Here is a 27,049-nt window from a genome sequence, read left to right on the forward strand (position 1 = left end):
CGGTTTAGAGATGCCAGTAAGGCAGTGTTTGTAAGGATCTATGCTAACATGTCAGAAACCCACCATGGGAGAGATGAAGCTCATGTGATGCTTGGGTGCAGACTTTCCTAAAAATGTCCCTCAAGTTATCTTTAGCCTGTTGACTTTGAGAGAAAAGCTTGATTTAAAGGAGTAGTTCACCCCCAAAATGACTTTTTTTCTATTGATTACTCATGCCATGGAGAGTAGAGTTCAATAATATTTTTTGGTTTTTGTCACATTCCTAAGACAAAAATTAGTAAATAGTAAATTTACCCCCATTGATTCCGGATGGTGACCCGTTTCGAAACGGGTCACCATCCGGAACGAATGGGGGTACATTTATTGTTATCAAATTTGTGTCTTAGGAATGCGACAAAAAACAAAAAATATTATTGAACTCTAGTCTCCATGGCATGAGTAATCAATAGAAAAAAAGTCATTTTGGGGGTGAACTACTCCTTTAACTGCATTTACAATGAACAACAGAATGGATGTACCATTCAGTCACCTATCGCAATAATACAAAACACAAAAGACTGAAGACATAATGAAATAAAGAAAACACTATACAGTTTATACAATGTAATAAATAAATACATGTATTGATTTAATTGTGTATTTATTTAATTAATTGTGGGACCAATGGACTACTGGAGCAGGGTGAAGCCACTGGAGGGTGCACTTGGAACAAACCTTGGTTAGGAGCTAGACACGGAGCATACATTATTTCAGTGATAATTTATGTATGGATGTGCTTCTCTAACTTGTTAATTTCAATAACTGAGAGCGTACAAATGGACCTGTAAAAGTCACCGACCTGTGAGGGTCCATTTGGAAGCTCCTGAACCCCACTTTGACAACCACTGCAATAGAGTAGAGTAGAGCAGGGATTTTCAACTGAGGTGAACCAGATACCACCAATTTCACTACAGTGCCAGAATTCTTCCAAAAGTGTTGAGCGGGGGATGGATGTGGGCTTATTATCAAGACAACCTAGCCCTGGACACTACTTTGATATTCTTCAGGTATGCCAGTGTGCGGAAAACCCCTCATTCACATCAATAGGCCTCAAAGTGTATGTGTGCACTTTTTAGCGTAATAGTCTGTTCTCCTTTGAGTGTGGTTTAATAATATTTAAACTACACAAGGTAAAGCAATTGTAAACAGTATACTTTATAGGTATAGCTTCTCTTTATACTGTAGCGCCCCCCCCCCCCCCCCCCCACACACACACACACACACACACACACATCTGTCTCAAAGGACTGTCCAATCCGCATAATAGCCTATATTACCCAGACCTTTATGGTTTATTACCCATTTGTACACTGTCAAAGTTACAGACTTGTAAGGGTCAATTTAGACCCCCATAAAGGAACCTATTGAGAGTCCCTGAAATCCACTTTGAGAACCACTGACCCAGTCATTCAAGGTTGAAACTGTTGACACCATAGGCCTACTGTACATAAAGGCCTGTTCATACTGTTGATAGTATGTACATGAATTATATCCATTCATATAGCCTATTAGTTGGGCTTTGGCCTTTCAGAAAAGATGATTCAAAAACATAACTTGGGCAATATTCACCATCTATGTCTTAGGAAAAAATGTGTTGTCCATGTTACAAGGTGACTTCGTAGCTATCACATGTTGGTGAATGTAATCAAATTAACACATATGGCCAAAATAGCTACCTTAAAATTTCAGGTCGACAAGCAATATGACTTAACCAATGGGTAAGTCATATTAAAAAAAAAGAAAAAAAAAAACAAGTTCATACACATTAGCATGTTGCAAGAAAGTTATAACTGTATCTGGTTGGTAGCTGTAACTAACTGTTCATCCGGTGTTTCAGTATGTGTTTCACGCATGCACATAACATTTGGTGCTTCTGAATGTTGACTAGGGCTAGATGTTTGCGAGACTAGCTCCCAGACACACAGACAGATGGGTGAAAACATAATCTCTGGCCTTCGGCCTGGTAGAGATAATGAAAACAACAAAATACTTTATGTTTTATAATGCTTTATTGAATATAATGCGTCATATTTTATGACGTTTTACGGCGTCCTCTTGGATTGAAGAAACTATTCAGCAGCCTCTTTTCCCTATGAAAAGATGAATACATTTAGAGTATATTCAACACAAATCTTCAGTTAAATCTCAGTTAATGATACAACACGGTTTCCATAATTATTGCGTTATGTATTTACCTTGGTGTCACGACTCTTAGCTCTCATCTTGTTGACCTGGGATTCAGCGATGTCAGCACGCTCTTCAGCCTCCTCCAGCTCATGCTGAATCTTTCTGCACTTGGTCAGATGAGAGTTGGCAGCTTCCTCCTACAATATGATAGAGAATAGTTCAAAGCCTGAACACTCGAAAAGAGCATCTTGCAATAAGAGTTCAGACGAGACAATTTCAGGAAATTGTAAAGTGTGGTTGCAGCTAATAAAGCATGAACATGTGTTGCAAGTCCATGAGTGTCTTGGGCCCTTGCAGTCCTGGCATGTTGTCATCATTCAGCATTGTCATCATGATCATAATTCATGGCTGAGTTCCTATTTGCTGATCGGCACCCAGGCAGAAATGTCTCAATGCATGGCAGCTGGGTAATGGCACCCATGTTAATAGCTTCCACACATAACCTGCATGTGCAGTGTGGCTCTATGGTATGGCTGCTGTGCCACGCAGATCTAGGGATGTGTGTACTGTGGAGAGTATTTTTATTGTGTCTAAGTAGATAGTGAAGAACACCGTCATACCCACATGTCACTCCATGGTCATACTCACATCATACGAGCATTATAGCCTACATAACTGCTTCCTAGGATTCCATAGGGTGGACTTGAACCCAAGAATCCCTATTCTGGGCGTGTCATAATATGCAAACATTTGGTGAAAACAGACAAATATTCAGCTAAAATAAAGTGTGCAATGTGTCAGGAGCTTGTAGATATGTTCGGTGGAGAGATTTGGTTTAGAGAGAAAAGAGGAGCAAATCTGCTATAGAGCCCTGGGGGACCCCAGTCAACGAAGCATATACAGTAAGTAGGCTTAAGTGGTTAAGAAAACAATTCCTATGATTCCTAAAGCTGGCCATACACTACACGATAATCGGGCCCGACTGAATCGGGTAGAATTAAACACTACAGGATCATTTTTTCAGATTATCTGGCCAGAGAATCTAAACGGGCTCACACTAGCCGTTTTGAACAGTCGGGCGCACCGCACGCTACAGGATTCTATTCCGATTGAGTCGGGCCCAAACACAGCAATAATAAATAAATAATTTATATAATGAATACAAAACGTCACTGTTCCGAGAGCTTCGCCTTGCAACACGCGCGCAGACGCACATACAAACAAACACATTATGCTATCCACTCACAAACACACCATTGCCTCACGCAACGAACAAAAAAAAAAGCTTCAAATGATACTATGACTATGAGTTCACTTTGACGCGTTTCATGTTCATCCATGGATCAACTCTGATCGACTTTCCCCCTCTCTCTCCACTGCTAAAGTCAAGTGCTGCGCGCTGTCTGCTGGTGCTTCTCATGGTGTCTGATTTATGATTAGTCGTATGACTGTGTTGCGCAGAGAACATCAGATCTCCAAGATCAAACTGCGTCCCTCCGCGCCACATTGTAGGGTTTGTAGATCAGGCAGTGGGCGTGTAGGCCTACTTGCACTCGTGCGCTGTTCCCACTCCAGTCTGCGCCTGACGGACTGGTAGTGACTATTTCTGCTGATATAAAACAAACTCGCGACCATTGAGTTTTAATTCCCATCGCAAGCAATCATGATACAACCTGGGAGGATGGATGTGGATCATTATTTGAAATAATAAGCAGTGTATTTATGTGTATTGCTTTTTTTTTGGGGGGGGGACTAGTTTTCAGTCCCAAATATACTGTAATGCTTTAAAAAGGACAGGCCTATTAGGCCTATATCCATTATGTTTCTTTCATGTCCGCTCCACGTTTATCATTGTCAGTTTTGATAAAGTCATTTTATTTTATAATAGTTAAGGTAACGTGCGCGCATATTTTCTAAACCTGCTGTCTGTTAAAATACGAAACGCCTGGCTATGCGGGGCGCGCTGTGCCCGGAGTAGCCAGGAGTTGTTAACCCAGCTGGTAGATCAAACAACGAGTTGAAGTTGATGATGGCCCATTAATTAAGCTACACGCTGTACCTATGGCCAATTGGAACTTGAAAGGAGTAGAGATTACATAACTGCACCGTGCACGGACCATCAGAGAAAGTGACTGACGTGGGGTGAGCTGCTGTTGTAGGCTGCTTCCACCACGGACGGTTCAAGTTCAAGACAGGCACGTGTCTGCTTTTACTTTAGTGGCCATGGCCTAGGCTATAGGCTTTCAATCATGATTTCCCCTGTCTTTTAACAAATTATCGCGGTGTGGGCGGATGGATCAATCAAATATAGACTAATCATAGAGATCATCATAGAGAGAGAGAGAGAGAGAGAGAGAAAGAGGACGGTTCTGTCTGGTCCATTTGAAGAACTCTCTCTCTCTTTGAGGTGGAAACATGGAGAATGCACAGGTTTATCATACATTTGAGAGTGAGAACCATAAGTTTAATGTAACTTAATTGGAGTTGGAGGAGGAGAGCAGAGCTGGAAAGTTATTAGCGAGTCCAGACTTGCACTAATTGGTTTGGCCTAGTTTTACGTCTTTGTTGATTGATTGATTGATTTCGTGTGTGTGTGTGTGTGTGTGTGTGTGTGTGTGTGTGTGTGTGTGTGTGTGTGTGTGTGTGTGTGTGTGTGTGTGTGTGTGTGTGTGTGTGTGTGTGTGTGTGTGTGTGTGTGTGTGTGTGTGTGTAGAGAGAGAAAAAGAGATAGCTCTGTCACTCAGATGCTCAGAGACTTGCGTCTATCAGCGGCTGCTGTAGCCTACCTATTTTCAATCAGTCCCCTGCTGCTATTCCAGACCAGTACTGATCCAGGAAAATATCAAACATGTTTGAAAAGAGTCGGGCAACCCCCGATCGTCCTCCGAGCCACTCGGCTGGGCTCCGAGTGGATCTGTGAGACCTCACGCTAGACGACGTTCATGCCCGATTGTCGGGCCCGTTTCAGTCGGTGGCAGCCCGATTGTCGGGAGGGTAATTAAATAGCCCGATTATCGGCTAGTGTGCGGCCAGCTTTAGTGTGGTTGCCTTTGGCATCTATATAGCGAGCACATTAATTAAGAAAACATAACATTTTTCTTACCGCTTCCTCAGCCTGTCTCTTGTAGCCTTTGACCTTCATCTGCAGTTTGTCCACCAGATCCTGAAGCTTGGCCAGATTCTTCTTGTCCTCTTCAGTCTAAAGTGACAGTGAATTTATAACATTAGTTGTATGTTCATACAATCTATTCATGTTGTCAATGGGATGATGGTCATTAAAGTGAAGCTGCTATACGATACCTGGTACGTCAGCTCCTTCGCTCTCCTCTCGTACTTGCGGACACCTTTAATAGCGTCTGCTCCGGCTCTCGTTGCAGCGTCCACCTCTCCCTCCAGTTCACGCACCTTCACAATTGAATTATGCAATTATGTTAATTCTTCTTATTTCATCATCTACGACTATAACCAATGGTGGAAAAAGTACTCAGATGTTTTACCTAAGTAAATGTATCAATACTGCAATGTAGAAATATAGTCCAGAATTGAAAATGTACTTGAGTAAAAGTACAAAAGTATTGGCATCAAAATATACCAAAATATAACTCACTATGCAGAATGATAAAAATATGTTGAAAATAGCAGATATACAAATGCGTCGCACCACAACGCATTGTGAGCTTGCAGATTGGCTATTTTCAATTGGACAAAATGTATAGTGGGTTGAAGCGGTTAATGTACGTTTCGTAATAATAATCAATAACTAGTAATTCAAGTTTTCAAATAAAAGTAGTGGGGTTTGGATCCGAGATGTACAGTATTGGAGAAGTAAAAGTAATGGAAATTAAGTACAAATACCTATTTTTTTACTTAAGTACAGTAACTGAGTAAATGTACTTAGGATTAGGGTTAGTTACTTTCCACCACTGACTCTAAACTGTACAAGCCATGTTGAAGTGAACTACATCTTACCCTCTGCTCCAGTTTCTGGAGCTGCTTCTTGCCTCCCTTCATGGCCAGGTTCTCAGCCTCATCCAGACGATGCTGCAGGTCTTTCACTGTGACTTCCAGGTTCTTCTTCATCCTCTCCAGGTGAGAACTGGTGTCCTGCTCCTTCTTCAGCTCCTCAGCCATCATAGCAGCCTGGAATTACATTTTTGTATCGCATTGTGTGTTAATGTCGTTGCTATTTTTTCCATTTGAATCCTGAAAAGTGTCATTTTTTGGTTATCCTAACTTACATCAGTGATGGCTTTCTTGGCCTTCTCCTCAGCATTCCTTGCTTCTTGAACACTGTCATCCACTTCACCTTGGACCTGGATCAGGTCAGACTCCAGTTTCTTCTTGGTGTTCAGAAGGCTTGTGTTCTACAATAAAGATTAGTTGAACAATGTAAGTAACTATAAACGACTGGTGTGTGTGTGTGAACATCCTCTATTCTAAATATTGAACGTTTTTTTCATTGACTTACCTGAGTGTGCAACAGTCCAGCGCGTTCACTAACATCCACCAGTTCTTGCTCAGCCACTTTGCGGCCTCTCTCTGTCTGTTCCAGAGCCACTCTCAGCTCTTCGATCTCTGCCACCATGAGGCCGTTCCTACGCTCCACCATGGCAGCTTGCTCCTTCAGTTCGTCTTGGGCTCTTAGAGCGTCGTCAAGGTGCAGTTGGGCATCCTACAACAAATCACATTTGAGGTGGTCACGTTGAGAGAAACAGAATCAGAATGTGACTTGCTTAGAGCAGCTCCTCTGTTTGGATAATGTGTTTCTATGTACTGCACCTTGAGCTGTCCCTGGACACTTCTGAGTTGCTTCTGGGCCTCAGCAGCCTGGCGGTTGGCGTGGCTCAGCTGAACCTCCATCTCGTTCAGGTCTCCCTCCATCTTCTTCTTGATTCTCAGGGCATCGTTCCTGCTCCTGACCTCAGAGTCCAGAGTGCTCTGCATGGAGTCAATCACCCTCTGGCTGTTCCTCTTGATCTGCTCCATCTCTTCATCCTTCTCCGCCAGCTTCCTGTCCACCTCGCCCTTGATCTGGTTGAGCTCCAGCTGGACACGAAGGATCTTGGACTCTTCGTGCTCCAGAGTAGCCTAAAATGTAACACAGGATCAAAAACTACTATGGACCTACGAATGTAATATCCACTTTTTTAATCTAATTGAAAAAATATATAATGTAGTCATGGTGACAACAGACTCTATGCACAGCAGCCATAATGAAAAGGCCTCTTCCTTACTTCGTAGGTGTTTCCAATGCTACTAATGAAGGTTCTGTTGCATTTTGGTAAACAGAGTCAGGGTGCTGATAATGTACATGCTGGCTCACAGGAAACACTCTGCTAGACCAGTGGGTCTCAAGGGAGCCCACGGTTCCTTCAGGGGGTTCCAAATGGACCCTTACAGGTCCATTTGATTCCATTAGACTGTCAGAGATATGGGGGTCCTTGAAATTAAAACGTTTGAGAACCACAGTGCTACACTAAATGGAACAGAGCCTTCATTAGCATCATTCATAACACCTGTGAAGGAAGTAAAGACGCAGCCCAATTTCTTGCCAATATGGCTGCATAGAGGGTTTATTGCATTCTTCATCTGGAACCTCAGAGTTTTACCTCAGCTTCATCCAAGGCTGTCTGGATTTCTGCCTTCTCTGTCTCTACTTGTTTTTTGTTCTTCTCCAGCTCATGGATGGTCTTTCCAGTCTCACCAATCTGTTCAGTCAGGTCTGAGATCTCCTCTGCATTGATTGAAAATCAGAAATCAGAAATGCATTTGACTAAAGTGGGTGTAGCCTAATCCATAATTGATCTTGAACTCTAAATACATTGATTGATGGCCAGTGATTGATCCCACTTCTGACACCAATTGTAACGTTTTGTTTCTACAATTGAGAGAGATTTAGAATATTGACTTTAAAAACTTTAAAAAAAATGCGATGTTTATTCTATTCTACTTCAAGTAATACACTCAAATGAACCCAACTTTGAGGTAAACTGATTAACATGAGGACCCATTTTGACCCGGAATTGGCTCAAAACAAGGCTAAAAACAAGTTGGTACGGATTATAGAGAAAGACTTACGTTGCAGGTTCTTGTTCTCACGCTTCATGGTCTCCAATTGGTCCAGAGACTCCTCATAGGAATTCTTCATCTTAAACACCTCAGTGCTGAGAGAACGAGTCTCTTTCTGAGCTCCCTCCAGCTCTGCCTGAGCCTCTTCGTATTTCTGCTTCCATTCTGCCAGGACCTGCAACACCATTTAAATGACATGTGTAATTTACCCCACCTTATGGAGGCTAAAATCATTACATTTTAAAATAGTCAACTGTATGTCAAATGGACCTTATCGAAGTTCCTCTGCTTCTTGTCAAGGTTGGCAGCCAAACCATTGGCTCTCTCCACATCGATCATGAGGTCTTCCACTTCACCCTGGAGTCTCTGTTTGGTTTTCTCCAGAGAGGCGCACTTGGAGTTCACAGCCTCAATATTCTCCTCAGCTTCCTGAAGACGCTGGGCCAGCTTCTTCCTGTTGGTCAGTTTTAAATGGAATCAAATCATTGTGGGTAATATTTTGAACACAGATTGGTATCTCATAGTGTAAAACACTGAGCACTGTATAGACTATAGAGAGTGGTACCACCTGATAGTGTAAAACATTATAGAGAGAGGTGGTATGACAGTGTTACCTGACAGTGTAAGACTGATGACTTACTTAGCTTCCTCCAGCTCCTCAGTGCGTTGGACAGCATCAGTCTCATACTTGGCCCTCCACTGAGACACCTCACCGTTGGCCTTGGACATTCCACGCTGGAGCTCTGCCTTGGCCTCCTGCTCTTCCTCAAACTGCTCCCTCAGAAGGTCACAGTCATGGCGAGCTGATTGCACAGCATGAGCAAGGGCATTCTTTGCCTGACAAAAGAAAATCGCCCAAATAATGTTAATTGAATATAATAATACATATAATAAAAGGCATGTTTGTAAAAAAAAATGCTTCTCACCTTGACCTCCTCTTCAACGTGTCTCTTCAACTCCTCAATCTGTTGGACGAAGGCCTGCTTGCCTCTGGTGAGCTGTGAGACAAGAGCTTCTTTCTCTTCAAGTTGACGACCAAACTCACCTAGTTAGAAATTGAAAAATTATTTTAAAGAAGTTATATCATCTTTGTTGGATACATATTCATAAAAGACTTGGGATAACTGTTAATCAAATCGTCATCTCTAAATATGAAATTCAGTACCATTTACAAGAACATTTACCATTTTCCGTTAACAGTCTTGCTCTCTGAGCTCCAATGTCATTTAACTGGCGAACATTCTCATCACTCTTGGACTTGATTTCACTGAGTTGGTCCTCAAGGGTGCGGCACATCTTCTCAAGATTTCCCTGTTAATTAACACAGACATATTCAATTAATGACTGTGTGACCTACATATTATGTCACATTCCTTTTTATGGTAGTTTAATATTCTACAAATTTCTCTCAATTGTCAATTGAGTACTTTGTTTAGAAACAAAACGTGACAATTGGTGTCAGAATTGGGATCAACAATCAATGCCCTCTTTTTTTCTTTAGTATTGTCTCAAGAATTATCCACAGACATTCCTACCTTTGCCTTAGCAACGGCTTCCATGTTACTGGACAGGTCATCAATCTCCATCTTGTATTCACTTTTCTCCTTTTCAAGTTTTTGCTTGACACGCTGGAGGTTGTCGATCTGCTCGCCCAGCTCTGCAACGCTGTCGGCCTGCTTCTTACGGAGAGCAGAAGCTGTGGACTCGTGCTGCAGGGTGGACTCTTCGAGGTCACGACGCAGCTTCTGGAACTCAGCCTCACGCTTCTTGTTCATCTCTATCTGAGCAGCAGTGGCTCCTCCAGCCTCCTCCAGCCTCTCACTGATCTCCTCCAGTTCCCTGGAGAGGTCAGCTCTCTGCTTCTCAACCTTGGCACGAGCGGCGCGCTCAGCCTCGATCTCTTCCTCCAGTTCTTCAATACGAGCCTTTTCAAAATGAGTGATATCAGAATAACATGTGAAAATCATGATCTACTCAAACGATTTAACCACTTGAACCTTTGCGTCCCTAGTTTGGGCATGTCAGAATAGGATCATTTGATAATTTGATGACCGGCGGAGTCTATCCGGGAAGGAGACTCAAAGAGTCTACTGACTCACTTTCAGCTGTCAAAATGGTGGTATTTTAACCAATCCAACTTTAAATTTGAAAGAAATGTTAAATACCTGGAGTTCTTTGATCTTCTTCTGCAGCTGAGCCCCCAAGGACTGTTCATCCTCAATCTTACTCAGAAGCTGGCTTATTTCAAAGTCCTTCCTGTAGAACACAGTGCATGATATTTTACTGCAGGTCCGTTTTCTCCATGTCATTTCCTATTAATATGAATAATGAATTATTAATATGAAGTATTAATATTATTGTCATATTGTGTTCCACATTACTTCTTTATCTTCTCGTCTGACTGCTGCTTGTCATTCTCCAGATCCATGATGGATTCCTGGGCCAGTTTCAGATCACCCTCCAGCTTTCTCTTGGCTCTCTCCAGGTCCATGCGGAGCTTCTTCTCTTGCTCCAGAGAACCCTCCAACTGCACAATAATAACAGTACAACATTCCAGTACAACAATAAACGTGTATAAATGTGTTCAAAACACCCGTTTCACTTCATTAACTCACGTCGTCAACTTGCTGCTCCAGCTTGGTCTTGGCCTTGGTCAGAGTGTTGACTTTGTCTTCCTCTGCCTGCAGGTCATCCAGGGTCTGCTGATGGGCCTCTTGGAGGGCCTTCTTCTCCTTGGTCAGCTTAGCAAGACCTTCATCCTGAGAGGCCATCTCCTCTGTCAGGTTCTTCACCTGAACAAGCACAACAGAACTTGTATTATAAACAATCACAACGTCTGAGTAATGTGGTGTCAGAACAATAATAGATTGTATAATCATAGTGTATGATCAATCATAGTGTATAATCATAGAGTGTATGATCGTGAACCTTGTTTTCAGTGGCGTGTTTCTCTTTCTCCACTTTGGCCAAGGTGAGCTCCAGGTCGTCGATGTCCTTCTTGAGCTCAGAGCATTCATCTTCCAGCTTCCTCTTCTTGGCGGTCAGCTCTGCATTCATCTCCTCCTCGTCCTCCAGTCTCTCTGACGTCTCTTTGAGCTTTGCCTCCAACTGGATCTTACTTTTAATGAGACCCTCACATCTCTCCTCAGCATCGTTCAGAGCCTCGTCTCCCTTGTGATCAAAAAAGAAAAGAAAAAAGGAAACATGTCAGTGTAGTGACCCAGGGATAAGTCCTGGCCGCAACAGCTCTGCCAATCGAGCTTAGCTCTGTGCACAAACTCACTATACATCAGCATTTTGTTTAGGATGAACAAATTAGATAAGATAAGAGAAAAGGTTCAAGATAAGATTATAATAGGACCACAAGGGAAACAAGTCCCCAGGACCTTTTTTGTGTTATCCTTTTAGCCTTAATGTCTGCTGTCACAAATCAATCACAAACAGAGTATTCAATCAATCAAAAACCTACTGATGCAGCTGCATGTGCCAGGTTATTCTTCTCCTGCACAATAGCGGCCAGCTTTTCTTCCAGTGACTTCTTGGAGGCCAGGGCGTTCGCCAGATCAACCTTCATCTTCTCATAGTTCTCCTTCATGTTGGCAAGCTCCTTCTCAGTTTCAGCACTCTGCAGAAGAGGCTTGATCTTGTAGTACAGCTTCATCCATGGCCAGTGTTTCACATTGCAGAATGACCGCACGTTGAACTGGATGGCGAAAAGAGCTTCTCTGTGGGAGGATAACAGTTTAATTTACAGATAATTTAAAAAAGTTTACTTTATAAATTGTACCAAATATCACATTAAATGATGTTTTCAAAGTACCTCCTTGCCATCATCTTGACAAACTCCTTCCGCATGACGTATCCTCTGCCCAGTGCCTGAGTCATGGTGACCAGAATAGCCAGCTTTTCATCTCGCATTTCCTCCAGCGTACCCAGCAGACCAGCTTTGAAGAACACCTGCATGCATAGGATGTTACAGACCATGTCAATAATCAGCTGCAAAGCCAACTTTTAGTCCTCTCTCAATAACTTTAAACGAGATTCAGTGTGTTTACCTTGGTGTGTCCAAACTTGTACTCATCCTGAGGGATGTCAATGGACCCAAGCAGCTTCTCAGAGGCTTTCTTGTTGTCCATGAACGCACCTTCTGGACATGCGGCAGCATTCAGTACTTTGTACCTGTTTTATAAACGTTCATGGTCATTTTGAATCTGTTTTGTAAAAGTGGGCCATTTTCCGTTATTAATAGGTGTGGAACTATAAAGCTGCCGGAAAAAAGAATTGCTACCTCTGCTTGAAGTCAGCATATGGGATTCTGCTGGGGAAGCCCTTTCTACAAATCCTGATGCCCTCCAGCACACCGTTACACCTCAGCTGGTGGATGACCAGGAAGTTCTCCATCAGCCCTGTAAAGATGTTGCTTCATTATTATCAGAACAAAGCGGCAACGCCATACGGACATACTGTATCAGACAGACATCAGACAGACATTTGGTAGATTAATAAGATAATAATGTGTTTACCTGGAGTCTTGGACTCGTTGGGAATCAGGCAACGCACAAAGTGAGGATGAGTGCTCCTCAGATTGGTCATCAGCACACCCAAGTTGGCCTGTTTAGACATAAAAGAGACATTTAGGCTTTTAGTAAAAAGTCATACAATATTGCACTTTTTCTTCCACTACAATTATTTGAACTCTTTAGATACCAATTACTTTGCAGATTTCGATTTGTATAAAATTAAACCACTTGAGTCCTAATTTTAACTTCAGCCATTCAAAGATAGCTGATGTACAAGCTCAAGCTCACAACATGTGATACAGAAATTGTTTAATTCCAACATGAAAAGACAAGCCTATTTCTTACAGGAATATACTGTTGATGATAATAACAATAATGCTTAATTCTTACAGGAATATAAAGTTGTTAATAATGAATAAATATTCTTACCCTGAAAGCACTAGACACAGTCTGCATAGAACCACCCTTCTTCTTGGCTCCCTTGGCTCCCGCCACTGTTTATATTTGTTAGAATCAAGAGTTATCATTAGTTATACAGAATGAAAATGCCTGCATTCTTGTCAGATTCTGAGTGTTTATGGTATAATAATATAACAATGCCTTCAGCCCAGTCTCTTTGCTCCTATTGGCTGGGGTTTAAGCAGCGTAACTCCAGTTCATGCTAAATGCTTCAAAATTGGTATGTGGTGTCATGGGACGGGCTGTAATTTATCAAGTCCCGCCCCCTCTGCTTTCCTATTAGCTGGGGTTTTAACAGCCATAACTCCAATTCCCAGCATGTTTTTCCTTCCTACTTCCGGTTTGTCGGATTGCCTTGAAACTACACCTACACACTCACTCTCTGAGGGTTGTGGAGTGGATCTGTTCACTTCCGGCTTTGCCAGGAAATGGTCGTAGACCCTTACCTCCCGCGTAAATCTATTCTGCATCTTGGTTACAAAAATACCCCGATTGGTCAGAGCTTGTTGCCTTGTCAACAACTTGGCAAAACCCCCACATGAGCGGACCAGGTTAAATACCTCTGCAAACCCCTGCAATACCAGATGGCACCGTCGGGTCAACATTAAACATCAATCTACAGTGGAGTATGACAGTATGACAGTGGACCTGCATGTACAGGCTTTCTCGTCAGGCAGCAGCAGTGTTATTGCTTATAGCAGTGTTTAACACATCAAATGGTCATACTTTGGTGACCATTGTTCTCATCAGTGCAACATAGGACTAGGTTTGAATTCCACGTAGCGGCCTAAAAATCTAATATTAGTAAACATACCTTCAGGTATTATATTATATTATATTATATTATATTATATTATATTGTATTGTATTGTATTGTATTGTATTATATTATATTATATTATATTGTATTGTATTGTATTGTATTATATTATATTATATTATATTGTATTGTATTGTATTGTATTGTATTGTATTGTATTATATTAATAAACATACCTTCAGGCTCAGGAGCAGGGTAGAACACAGAGAGCAGCTTCACTGAAGACTTCTGGTAAAGCTGCACCACAGAGTCGTTGAGCGGGTCCTTGTTCTTCTCCAGCCAGCCTGTGATGCTGTAGTCCACAGTTCCAGCGTAGTGGACCAGGGAGAAGTGGGCCTCACCCTTGCCCTTGGCCGGTTTAGGCTTCTCAAAGGCTTTACACTTTCCAAGATGCGTTCCGTGCAACTTTTCACAGAAGGTTTTGTCTGAAGCCTTCGGGAACATGCACTCCTCTTCAAGGATGGAGAAGATGCCCAAGGGCTTTGTGAAGGAGACATAAGAGATAAATCACCAATATATTAACATCGTGGAAACATTAAATTCTAGGAATTGCAAGTGTGGTTGCTGTTTTTGTATCTTCCCATTAAAGTCAATGAATGGGAAAACACACTTGCAATTCTGGGATATTGCAAGTGTGGTTGTTGTTTTTGTATTTTCCCATTGAAGTCAATGGGGTTATTTTATAACTTTTAGCCAATGAGGAAGCAGCAGAAATGTCATGTGAAGCTTGACCAATCCTATGGTAGTTCTGGATAAACTTTTAACCAATGACGAAGCAACAAAAACGTCACGAGAATGCTGGTTCCTCATTGGCTAAATGTTACTGACAACAACAGTGTGGCAACCACACTAATAATAATAGTATACCTTCTCAATGAGCTCAATGCAGATGTAGCCAAGTCCATGATAATGTATAATAATATAAGAAGAATTGTATACCTTCTCAATGAGCTCAATGCAGATATAGCCAAGTCCATGATAATGTATAATAATATAAGAAGAATTGTATACCTTCTCAATGAGCTCAATGCAGATGTAGCCAAGTCCATGATAATGTATAATAATATAAGAAGAATTGTATACCTTCTCAATGAGCTCAATGCAGACTGCCAGGTCCATGATAATGTATAATAATATAAGAAGAATTGTATACCTTCTCAATGAGCTCAATGCAGACTGCCAGGTCCATGCCGAAGTCAATGGTATCCCAGGGAATTCCTTCTTTTTTATATTCCTCTTGCTCCAGAACAAACATGGTGTGGTTGAAAAACTGTTGCAGTTTCTCATTGGTGAAGTTGATGCACAGCTGCTCCAGGGTGTTGAACTGTGAACGGAAATATCATTAGCGCCATAAAGTCATTGTGTCAAAAAGTAATTTGTCAACCACTTAAAACAAGCCCATGCTTACATCAAAGATTTCAAACCCAGCGATGTCCAGCACACCAATGTAGTAGTTTCTCTGCTGTTTGGTGTCCAGCATCTCATTGATCCTGATGACCATCCACAAGAACATCTTCTCATAGATAGACTTGGCCAAGGCACCCACTGAGTTCATTACCTAAGGAAATGGGAACGTTATTAGTGGGGGTGTGAATGGTTATTACATCTCTTACACTGACAAACCAGACCAATACATTCTAAAGTACTCTGATGATACAGTGAGAAATAGGGTGGTTGAGTGGAGTGATAACAATACTCTAATCATTAACACACACACACACACACACACACACACACACACACACACACACACACACACACACACACACACACACACACACACACACACACGCACACACACACACACACACACACACACACACACACACACACACACAGGTTTGCAATTGCTACTTTGTGGGGACATTACACATAGTCTACTATCTTTGTGGGGACATTCCATTCATTTTTAACCCTAGCCCTAACCCTAACCCTAACCCTAACTCTAACCCTTAACCTAACCCCTAAACACCTTGTGGGGACCTATTAATGTGTCCCCACTTGTTTTTTTCCTCAGATTGTACTATCTTTGTGGGGACATGAGGTCCCCACAAAGTAGTATTTCCCTGTCCACACACACACACACACACACACACACACACACACACACACACACACACACACACACACACACACACACACACACACACACACATACACACACACACACACACACACAAAACACAGGAGAGATTGTTTTTGGTGCACCACTAGAGAATACACAGATCCCCCATTACTATTCATAGTGAACAGATCAACAAGGCACAGTATGTTCGTATACATATATACCTAGGAGTAGTAATAGACCATCCTTTGTCAAAATCTTTTGACAAATTGAAAAAAAAAAAAGATAGAAAGAAAACTATCTATTTCCTTCGCCGTCTTTTGGTGCTAGACAGATTCTTCTTTTTACGTGTTATTATTAGTGTTTGTCAGTACTGTAGTACCACCTAGTATGGATGTTTATCTTTGCCTTAACTCATAGGATGCCAGAAGGCAAAATGGCTCCAAGGTAGCGGTGCCACACACACAAACACACATGGTCTCTCTCTAAGATTTTTTTCTTTTTTCAAAAGACGTCAAAGACGTCATTGGCACCCAGGGACTATTGAAAAAAGACATCCTTTGAGTAAAGTCACAACTGGTGCAACAACTTTGTTTAAAGATTGTTGGACAACCACTTCAAAGGCATTATAAGGTTGGCAAGGAATATCACTTCAAACTCTAGCAATGTTTTGTATGGAGAATATAGGTTGCTACTGAAGAGGTCTATCAGTCGACTTTGAGGCTTAATCAGGAGTTTGTCCTTTTGTCTTTATGTTTTTATGTATGTATTTTTTTATTTTATATGTTATGTCAAATGTGTTTACTGTATGTATTGCATACAGACAATAAAGTGTTATCATAACATAATCGTATTCACCTGTGGCACGGTCTGTCCCTTAGTGACATACTCGTTTCCGACCTTCACTCTGGGGTAGCAATAAGCCTTCAGCATCTCTGCAGAGTTCAGACCCAGCAGGTAGGCAATCTTGTCAGCCACTAAAACAAGTCATAGAAATGTAGAATATTATATGAAAACATATATTGTTTTCATTCCTTGGCTGAAGATGCAGCTCACCCTCTGTGCCATCAATGTAGAATATGTGAAAATACAAACTCATAATGATAACTATTATTAGTTATTTTCATGCCTTGGCTGATGACAATGCTAACAATAGTACACAATAATAATAATTTCAATAATAATAATATAAATACCCTCTGTGCTGTCTGGTTCAGCCTGCTCCTCTCGCTGCTTCTGCTTGAACTTCAAGACCCCATGATGCATCACTGCACCTGTAAACTTGTAGATGTACGCTTTCTCCTCATTAGAGAAACCCAGGATGTCGATAGCGTCCTGTATTCAAAATATTGAGACATTGGAACATTACATTAACAAATATCAAAGTAGAAATACATGCATTGCGAGCAACTGACTGTACACTGAATATATAATATAATATAACTGGATATTAGAAACCTATTATAAAATATATGTTTACTGACATCAGTGGCCTCAAGCTCGACTTTGTCATCAATGCTGGCCACAGTGATCTGACCCATGCTGCACAATGGGAAGTCATAGGGGTTGTTGGTGATCAGACACATCTCTTAAACGGGGTTAAAGAAAAGGGTGAAAATTAGTTTTCTATTCATTACTTTATGTTATCAGTGCATCATCAGTCATTCAACTCACCAACAATCCCAGGTAGGTGGTTGGTCATCAGTTGGTAGAAGATGTGGTAGCCTCTCTCAGCAGGAAGCTGGAAGGTCACTCTGGACTTCTCCAGCAGATCTATAAGAGTCGTTCATAACTCAAAATCCTTTCCTCTAAAAATGAGGGCATGCATCATTTATCATAATATGGGAATTTCCTACTTACATGTCTCAATATCAGCACTGGACAGTTTACCACTATTGTTGAAGTGGATTCTGATGAATTTACCCTGTTTCATGAGCACAATTTGTGAAAATAAATAAAAAACCCTCTACATTGTGAAATGATTGCATCATTTCTCATTACATATTTATTTTACACTTACAAAGCGAGAGGAGTTGTCATTCCTCACTGTCTTGGCATTACCATAGGACTCCAGCAAGGGATTGGCTGCAATAATCTGATCCTCAAGTGACCCCTAGCATGTTTTAGACATCACAAATTTAGAATTTGGTCAGAATTATTTAAAATGTAATTACTATATTGCATATACATTCTTTATGTTGAAAATGTGTACTTTGTTAAAGTTTAAAACCTGTACATATACGTGTACCTTGATTTTGCCTGCACCGGCCGGTTTATCAGATTTTTCTCCTGTAGAAGTGGCTGCTGTCGCAAAGTACTGGATGACACGCTTGGTGTTCACAGTCTTCCCAGCACCAGATTCTCCACTGGTTATGAATGCATACATTCAGAGAAATGTTACATTAGTGAATTGATTACAATGTTCTTTTTTTAAATACCTCGTAGATGAGAAACTTACGTGATCAAGACAGACTGATTCTCTTTATCTGTAAAATGTAAAGCAAATGTACTTTTAGTTCAGCAAAAAACAATTTCATTTTAGTTATATATGTTTTACATTGTCCTGAGCAGTACGAACCCATCAGCATGAACTGATAGTTATTTATATTGTTTACATGGTACTGAGCCGTACGTACCCATCAGCATGAACTGATAGTTATTTATATTGTTTACAAGGTACTGAGCAGTACGTACCCATCAGCATGAACTGATAGGCGTTGTCAGAGACAGAGAAAATGTGGGGTGGAGCCTCCACACGCTTCTTGCCTCTGTAGGCATTTACAACCTCCTGGTCGTACACTGGGAGCCACTTGTAGGGGTTCACAGTGGCACAGAACAAGCCAGAGTAGGTCTGAAGGGGATGAGAGAGAGAGAACATTATAGCAACATACAACATAGCAGTGAGCACGTCTCATTATCTGGGACAACGGATCACTAGGGCTGGGGGATTACAGTCACAAGTTCCAAGTGGCAACAGGGAGCATTATTATTACATCCCTTTTATCTTGAAGATTTTACTCTTTTTACTCTGTACTTGTTTCCTTTTCTCTATTGACAGCTCAGAGCAGAATACTATACTGTTCTCAGTACTGAGTCAGCAGGTAGAACATCTTACATAGATCATCCACGCTGCATAACGCTCTTTGAGGTTATACAGGACAGTGGCTTCAGTGAGGTGGGTCATCATGGCCATGTCCTCAATTTTGTCATACTTGGGAGGATTCATAGGGGTCACATCGGCCTCTTTTACAGTTCTTTCCTGAAAAAAATATAAATAAAATAAAACACACACACACACACACACACACACACACACACACACACACACACACACACACACACCCCTTCAGAATTTATTGAGATTACAGTGGTACTGTGCCACTATTTTATTTTAGATGGTGGAAAGTAACTAAGAACATTTACTACATTGTACTGTACCCTCTACCTACCTCCTTGTTGTGGAGCAGTTCCACAGTGATTTTAGCACCGTCCTTCTTCAGAATTTTACCCTTCAGATACAGCTCCTTAACATCAGCCACATATACTGCCGTTTTGGCATCAAAGGGTGAAGCCTGGGCCTCCATCCTCTCCCTCTCTGGCTTACGGAGGAAAATGGCGGCCTTGCCATATTGCTCCATCTCCGCGTCCGTACTCATGGTGGCGGCTTTCTGTAGACAGAAAAATAGACAACGTTTATGCCTTTGATGGCTTGAGATCTGAACAGAGAACTGTTGGACTTTTTAGGACTATGTTTTGTAGGTTAGTTTAATAGAAGAATAATGGACACTCACTTTTCCCCTCTACGCAGTAACAGCTGGAATCCTCAAGCGCAATCCCTAAGTGTGGGGGGAGAAAAAACACCATTTTGAAGAAGTATAGTAGAAGGAATAGAAAGATTTTATTTGACAGTAACTCTAAAGGCAAATTTAGTTTGGTCCACAACGTACTGTAACGACCCTGCAAGAGATCAGGCCGTAACTCGCTCCGCCAAGCGGGCTAGCCTTCTTGGCATTGCGGGTTGCTTGCCTTGTCTGCTGAGTGGGGGACCGGGGTTCACTTCACGTACCAGTAGGGAGTGAGCCGCCTCACTCAGTCCGTTAAACCGTTACATTGGTGTCAGACGGGCGAACCTGTGGAGCGTGCCCTCGCGTGAGGGACGTGAGGGACTCGGCCGTGGGCAGTGAAGCGCGAGGGCGCGCTTCTGTGAGGATGGGGTAGTGTAACGACCCTGCAAGAGATCAGGCCGTAACTCGCTCCGCGAAGTGGGCTAGCCTTCTTGGCATTGCGGGTTGCTTGCCTTGTCTGCTGAGTGGGAGACCGGGGTTCGCGTCCCAGTAGGGAGTGAGCTGCCTCACTCATTCCGCTAAACGTTACAGTACTGATACAACACTGAACAACAACACAATAGTCACTCACAATAGATCACAATAGTAATAGTAAAAAAATAAATAAATAGATAAATAATAATAATCAAAAGTTAAAACTTAGATAAGAATAAAACAATAAATGAAATGTAAAGTATGAAAAGCCATCAGCAGTGTCCACATCAGCATAGTACAATAATGGCAGGGAAAATAAAGGTAAAATTGTATAAACGTGCAACGGGGCACGTCACATATAAATGTGCTAAAAGGCATAATAAGTAGCTCTATAGAAAAACATGTGAATATGCTACCTATAAGTATTTATCTGAGTTTTAGTATAAGCTAGTGTTAGTGTTACTCATATACATGCTGTGAAATTACATCTTATATTATCTCATATTGCGTCTAGCCTATTCTATTTCTGTTCTTTTCTAATGCCATGATATGAATTAGGATCACATTTATATCAAAGTGTCAGGCAGTTAGCGTCAGCAGCATTACATTTATTTCAATATAAATGATAGCTATAAAGTCTCACTCACCACCAAATGGTATCCTGAAATCCTCCTGCACTCAAACCATCTCACACCACTGCCTCGTTTATATAGAGGGTTTATTGCTTGCCACGCAGAAACTAAAAGTAGGACTTGCCTTTAAAGGATTTTATTCAGTATCTCTTGACATGCAGTTTCTGTTGATCATTTTGGTCTTATAAACATTTCAATCCTATTAATATACTGTTCCGACTTGGTATGAAATTGTAATGTACACCCTTCAATCTTCCCAACAGAGTTGGTACCACTTGTGTAAGACATTCATGACCTTGACTTCATACCAGGTGCTGTAATAAAACTAATCAGGGCTTGGCAGGGTGCTGTGTTTCTTCATTGGGTGTAGAATTAAATGTTAAATGTGATCTTACTATTCAGAATATGTTTCATTGCCCAAACAGGCATCTAATTGGGTTCCCAGGGCAGGGGCCACCCCTCGCGTCCGCATTTAACCTCACAATCAGTTCACTTCTTTCTATGGGTTAGTTCAGGGCAATGGTTTTGTTCTTTTCCCCCCCTGAAATGATACCTCTGGGGACAAGGGGAGAAGATGCAACTCTACCGATCGGACCAGGAACAAACAATGATGAATATTTCTTGGACTATGCCTAAACAAAGGCCCATCATTACTCTCTTACTAGCATGTATTAACTCCTTTAAAGGTGGACTCTTTCAAATTATTTCATTATTTGCATTTGAAATAAAAAAACAGACGATCTACAAGCACACAACGCCTTGCGATGCTAGGCGTTTGTAGATCGTCTGTTTTGTGTTTTCACTAGTTTAGTACATTTTTTTATAGATGATAAATACAAAACAAACAATTTTGGCTATAAATATAAGGTGCTGGGAGTGAAAGCTATAATGTAGGGGTGCCTCGGATTAAAACAATATTTATGGGGTGCCCAGATACAAAAATCTTTGGGAACCCCTGCTCTAGATCACTAAGAAGACACAATCACAGGGCATATGGGTAAATGGTATAGCTATATCCGTCCATCAGGATAAACATAAATGGAACATACTGCACATATAGGCCCATAAATGTGTATTTACACAATCAAGTAGAGGTGGAAGATGTACTCAGACAAGTTAATGTAGAGCATTACGACAAAAACAAAAGTATTCAATTAACAATTTAGTTGAGTAACAGTACAGTGCATTAAAATACAGTATATTTAAAACACCTCTTCCTCTTCTGAACAACCAGGCAATGAGAGGGTGGATACATTCAAGCTCCTCTTCTGACCTGAAATGGGAAGTTCCGGTTTAGGCTGAAGAAGGCTCAGCCAAGGGTTCATTATTTAAAGAGTGCATGGCCAAAGAGTGTTGACTCAGATATACCTGACCTTTATCAGACCAGCCCTGGAATATGATTCACATGTCTGGGCAGATTGGGCTGGCTTCCCAAAACGCCTTGGGAAGATCCACAATCTGCAACGTCTGCAGAGAAGTTACTGACACATCATTGGGATACCAACACATTCCTTCCCTACTGTGGAGGCGAGGGGAGATGAGGCCACTCATACAGAATCAAATCGACTAGAGACAGAAGACCAGTCCAGTGATCCAGAAGCTGTCTACAGACCAACACCCCAAGTCGTCATTTTCCCTCCCCAATATAGGACTACTTGTGAGAATTACAATTTACAATTTAGGCATTCAGCAGACGCTCTTAATCCAGATTGATTTACAATAAGCAAGGACAGCACAAGGTAATAAATACATCAATACATCAACATCAATACATCAAATGCATAGAAATAGTCATCTGAAAACGTAGGTAGACCATTTCAGTCAAATCAATAAAATAAAATAAAACAATCAAAACATCAATAATCTGTACATCAAAGCTATACACACTATAGCTTCGATGTACAATAGGGTGCCAAGTCGAAATTGTCCTAACATTGGTCTATATAAAATATGCTATGGGCTAAGAATGTGTTGCACAACACTAAATCACTAAAATCTAAGACAGTGTTTCTCAAACTTTCACATTTCAAGGTCCCCCCTTAACTCAGCAAGCTGATCTGATACACAGGAGGAAGGGGCTGTGGTGATAATTGCAAAGGAATTCACACGTTAAACAATAGACCCGTCACACTTCATAGTATTCAAACTGCCCGGCATACCGCGCGCCTGTGCATGTGCGCGTTCCGTGCGTGTGGGAGGGAGGGAATAATTATAGATGCCATAATTGCTGTCATGCAATGATGTTTTCTAATACTTTTGAAGCTTGAAATAATGAAAATATGATGATGATTCTAATTGTCATTAACACATAGGCTACCAGCAGTCGTGGCTGTCTAAGTTTGTCAAAAATTAAATAATGAATAATGAAAAAGAAATCACTCACTTCACTGCCTATAACAGGCCGATCTGAAAATAAATAAATAAATGGGGTAGAGGTTCTGCTCTGGCATCCAGTCAGAAGTCAAGAGTGTAATATTGGGTATAATAAATCAATTGTGGCAGCAAAGGAGGGTCCGAGAAGGAAAAGGGAGACATTTGTATAACATTCAAAAGAATATAAAAAGTAATAGTGTTGGTAGTGGACAGAGGATAGAGGAAAATGGTGATGACAAGGCAAATTAAGGCTGCACTGTGGTCTAAATAAAACACTGAGCATTGTAGATACAGAAACATGATATAGGTTTATGTGAGGAGTGTCAGGAAGAGGCGTCCGAGACAGAGAAGAAGGTGTTGAGGGATATGTAGTTATGGAAAATTTGTGGTACAGGACGTACTGTAAGGGCACAGGTTAGAATTAGCTAGGTTTATTTGATAGGATTTAGTGGCTTAGTTAGTTTGTGTGTGTGTGTGTGTGTGCGTGCGTGTGTGTGTGTGTGTGTGTGTGTGTGTGTGTGTGTGTGTGTGTGTGTGTGTGTGTGTGTATGTGTGTGTGTGTGTGAGAGAGAGAGAGAGAGAGGTTTCATTTCCCCACTTTTTTAGCTCGAGACCCAAAAGAGAGATTTTATGTATCCCTGCGACCCAAACTATATAGTGAAAACAGCAGATCTACAAGCACACAACGTTGTGTGCTTGCAGATCGGTATTTTCACTTCTTCTTAAACATTTGTTTTCTAATTCTTAGATTAGACCCAAAACAATCTGTCTGCAACGCACAAATGGGCCCTGACCTAGTGTTTGGGAACCAGTGGTCAAAAGCACCAGCTTCGACTGCTCTCTTCGCATTCAATCGGACTATTTCACCATTTCTCAGACGTTTGAATGAGTATCCACAGGGTATCCACGGAGTATCCACGGGGTATCCTGTTTCCGTGCACTTTGATGTACGCAGGGTCCTGCTAGTGCTTGACCTTCCACCTCGGACTCACCTCACCCCTACTCACCACTCACCAATCTAGCGTGGGGTGGCTCAGAGTAGATGACAGAGTACACCACTTGCAATGGGCCTGGTGTACAAGATACGCTACACCACTAAGATACCCATGTACCGGACAAAATACTTCCAAAAAACGTCAATGATGTCCACAATTACAACACCAGAGGCAGTGCCTAGTATTTGTAATATATTTTATGTTGCATTGTTGTTTTTGTTTACAACTGTTCTTTTTTTCTGATGATTACTGCATAGCACTGTGTCTGTCATTCAATGTAATATGAGTTAAAGGGAAGGATCTCCTTGGAAATAAGGGGACTGCCCATAAGTCCGAAGGTTCATTAGTCCGAAGGTTCATTAGTCCGAATTTAGTTAGGGTTACTGAGGTTAAGCAAGGTTAGGGTTAGAGTTAGAGTTAGGCATAGTATTCTTTCCGCAAAACTTACCTGAGTTTCCTTTTAGTTGACCTTGTACCAGTGAACTGTACTGTCATGAAACTGTACCTTTTCTTATGCAATACTAAGTTCTAATATATACAGTATAATTAACCAGTAAGACTTCCTAATCGGGAAATAAGCGACCGCTGGTCGCTTATCTCCACAAATAGGGCAAACATTTGTTTTTCCAAAATCTTCCTGATGGTGGCGTTAGATGGGACAGATGCGTTTTGATTACATGACTGTAGAGATACTGTGCAATTTGCGTGACTTTAGGGCAAAATCTGTAGGAGCAGTGTCCAAAAATGTCTTTTAAAAAATCGGCCTGATGGTGACGCTATATGGGACAGATCCATGTTGATGACATGAGTGTAGACATACTGTGTAGTGATTTTCGTGATTTTAGGGCAAGATCTGTAGGAGCAGTGTCCAAAAATGTGTTTTTAAAAATCGGCCTGAAGGTGGCGCAATATGGGACAGATCCAAGTTGATGAAATGAGTGTAGACCTACTGTGTACCGATTTGCGTGATTGTAGGGCAAAAATTGTAGGAGCAGTGTCCAAAAATGTGTTTTGCAAGAATCGGTCTCATGGTGGCGCTAGAAAGAGGGCCATGTGAGAAATGAGGGGTGGGGTCTCCGCGCCGCCTTGGCGGACGAATAGGTACCGGCCCCGGCTCTCCCGGACGCTCCTAGCCCGAGTTACGGCATTTTATGTGAGCTGCAGTGGAGGGGGTCCTCCACTGGGGGCGTCACCACTTTTGCATCCGTTCTGGAGCACCAGGAGTCGGTGGTCCCCGGGAATTCCCCGTGAGCTGCCCCGTTGGGGTGGTCATTTGGTCATTTTTGCACATTTGGTCATTTTTTACACCTGGGGGTCCCCGAGGGACCTGGGCTCCGGGGGTCCTTGGAGGTTGTAGTTTGGCAGGTAAGGAGTGTGTGTGCAAAATTTGGCATGGATCGGGGCAACGGTTGCGGAGATATGAGCAGGGCAAAAGTGTGACGTGTGACGTGTGACAGACTGACTGACGGACGGAAGGACGGACTGACAGCCGGTGGAGGTTTGGATAGTATAGGAGTGCAAGTAACTGCGACCTATGGTCGCAATCAATCAATCTGACCCACATGCTAGAACAGAAGGTGGCGGTAATGCGCCAATGAGAAGAAGACCCCCCCCCCCCCCCAACGGAAACGACCTGAATTGCAGTGGGACCAAGTGCGCTTTCCAAATTCACCCCCCAGAAACTCGACACAACAGACGACACAAACAACAAACATGGCTGCGTCCGAGCCGTTACCGCCTATTAAACTCATCGACGACTGCAGGGTTTGTGGAAAGAACTTTTATCGCATAGCTCTGTTCGACTTGCTGCTCGGCTCTAGCAAGACACTCAAGCCGAGTTACACGCTCGCCTTGGAAGCTATAACGGCCAGAGCCGTGTCCAAGGAGGATGCGCTGCAGTCCGTATGCAGACCGTGTAAAGTGGAGCTGGATTCCTACCACCGCAGCAAGGCAGCTGTTGAAAGGATCTCCAAATTCGTAAAGGAGAACTCTGACAGCACTACTGCTGCGAGACAGAGCCAGTGTGCAGCTGCTGCTGCTACAACAACAACAACACGTGACACAAAAGGACGGGGACTATTGGAAGAGGTATTAAGTGCTGTCTAATTTATTGAGGAAGTTGGTTACTGCAGTGGTTCTCAAACTTTTCAAGCCGTGACCCCCAAAATAATCATGTTTTATCTGGGGACCCCCCACCCTGACTAGCACTAAGAGTTTCAATTCAAAGGAGCTTTTTATTGGCGTGAGAAAACATACTTTACATTGCCAAAGCAAGTGTCACAAATAAAATAAGCATGTAGATCGGATATTTTCACTATTTCTGCCTCTAATATTTGACAATTTGGCCAAAGTTTAATTTGTCATTTTAGAGGTATTAAAAGTGCTTAAATTGTCACACTTTGTTAAACTTTATGTTGGTTTGTTTACTGTTGAGTGAGAAAACAAGTTAATCATCTGGGGACCCCCAAAATAATGTGGGGACCCACTTGGGGGTCCCGACCCACAGGTTGAGAACCACTGGGTTACTGGGTTAGCCTGACATGACAGCCATTTCATTTCACTCCATCAACTTGAACTCATCTTGAATTATTTGAATGGGTGTGGCTAGCTATTCAGGGACTGGAGCCAGGCTAGAAGAACTGATAGATTACAAATTTACAGGGAAGTATGAAAAGGAAAATGTACTGTTGT

General features: G+C 41.9%; 1 protein-coding gene across 1 annotated transcript; it reads right to left on the reverse strand.

Moving 5' to 3' along the window:
- Positions 1–2,108: 2,108 nt before the first annotated feature.
- Positions 2,109–19,755, reverse strand: LOC308284503 (myosin heavy chain, fast skeletal muscle-like; the record flags this gene model as incomplete). The annotated part of the gene is made up of 39 exons (XM_080725138.1): positions 2,109–2,129; positions 2,235–2,363; positions 5,270–5,365; positions 5,467–5,571; positions 6,136–6,306; positions 6,405–6,530; positions 6,635–6,838; positions 6,946–7,254; positions 7,776–7,900; positions 8,245–8,410; positions 8,506–8,689; positions 8,876–9,072; positions 9,162–9,280; positions 9,420–9,546; positions 9,771–10,160; positions 10,401–10,491; positions 10,617–10,762; positions 10,851–11,027; positions 11,164–11,406; positions 11,705–11,960; positions 12,056–12,192; positions 12,291–12,414; positions 12,524–12,641; positions 12,759–12,846; positions 13,185–13,249; positions 14,211–14,514; positions 15,188–15,358; positions 15,443–15,592; positions 16,958–17,076; positions 17,296–17,434; positions 17,584–17,687; positions 17,774–17,872; positions 17,960–18,023; positions 18,120–18,212; positions 18,348–18,465; positions 18,558–18,585; positions 18,794–18,950; positions 19,215–19,358; positions 19,549–19,755. The coding sequence occupies 39 exons, from the start codon at positions 19,753–19,755 to the stop codon at positions 2,109–2,111; spliced, it is 5,811 nt and encodes a 1,936-aa protein (XP_080581264.1).
- Positions 19,756–27,049: the final 7,294 nt, after the last annotated feature.

The sequence above is a fragment of the Nannobrachium achirus genome, assembly GCF_963921795.1.
Source record: "Nannobrachium achirus genome assembly, chromosome: 5".
Classification (NCBI taxonomy): domain Eukaryota; kingdom Metazoa; phylum Chordata; class Actinopteri; order Myctophiformes; family Myctophidae; genus Nannobrachium; species Nannobrachium achirus.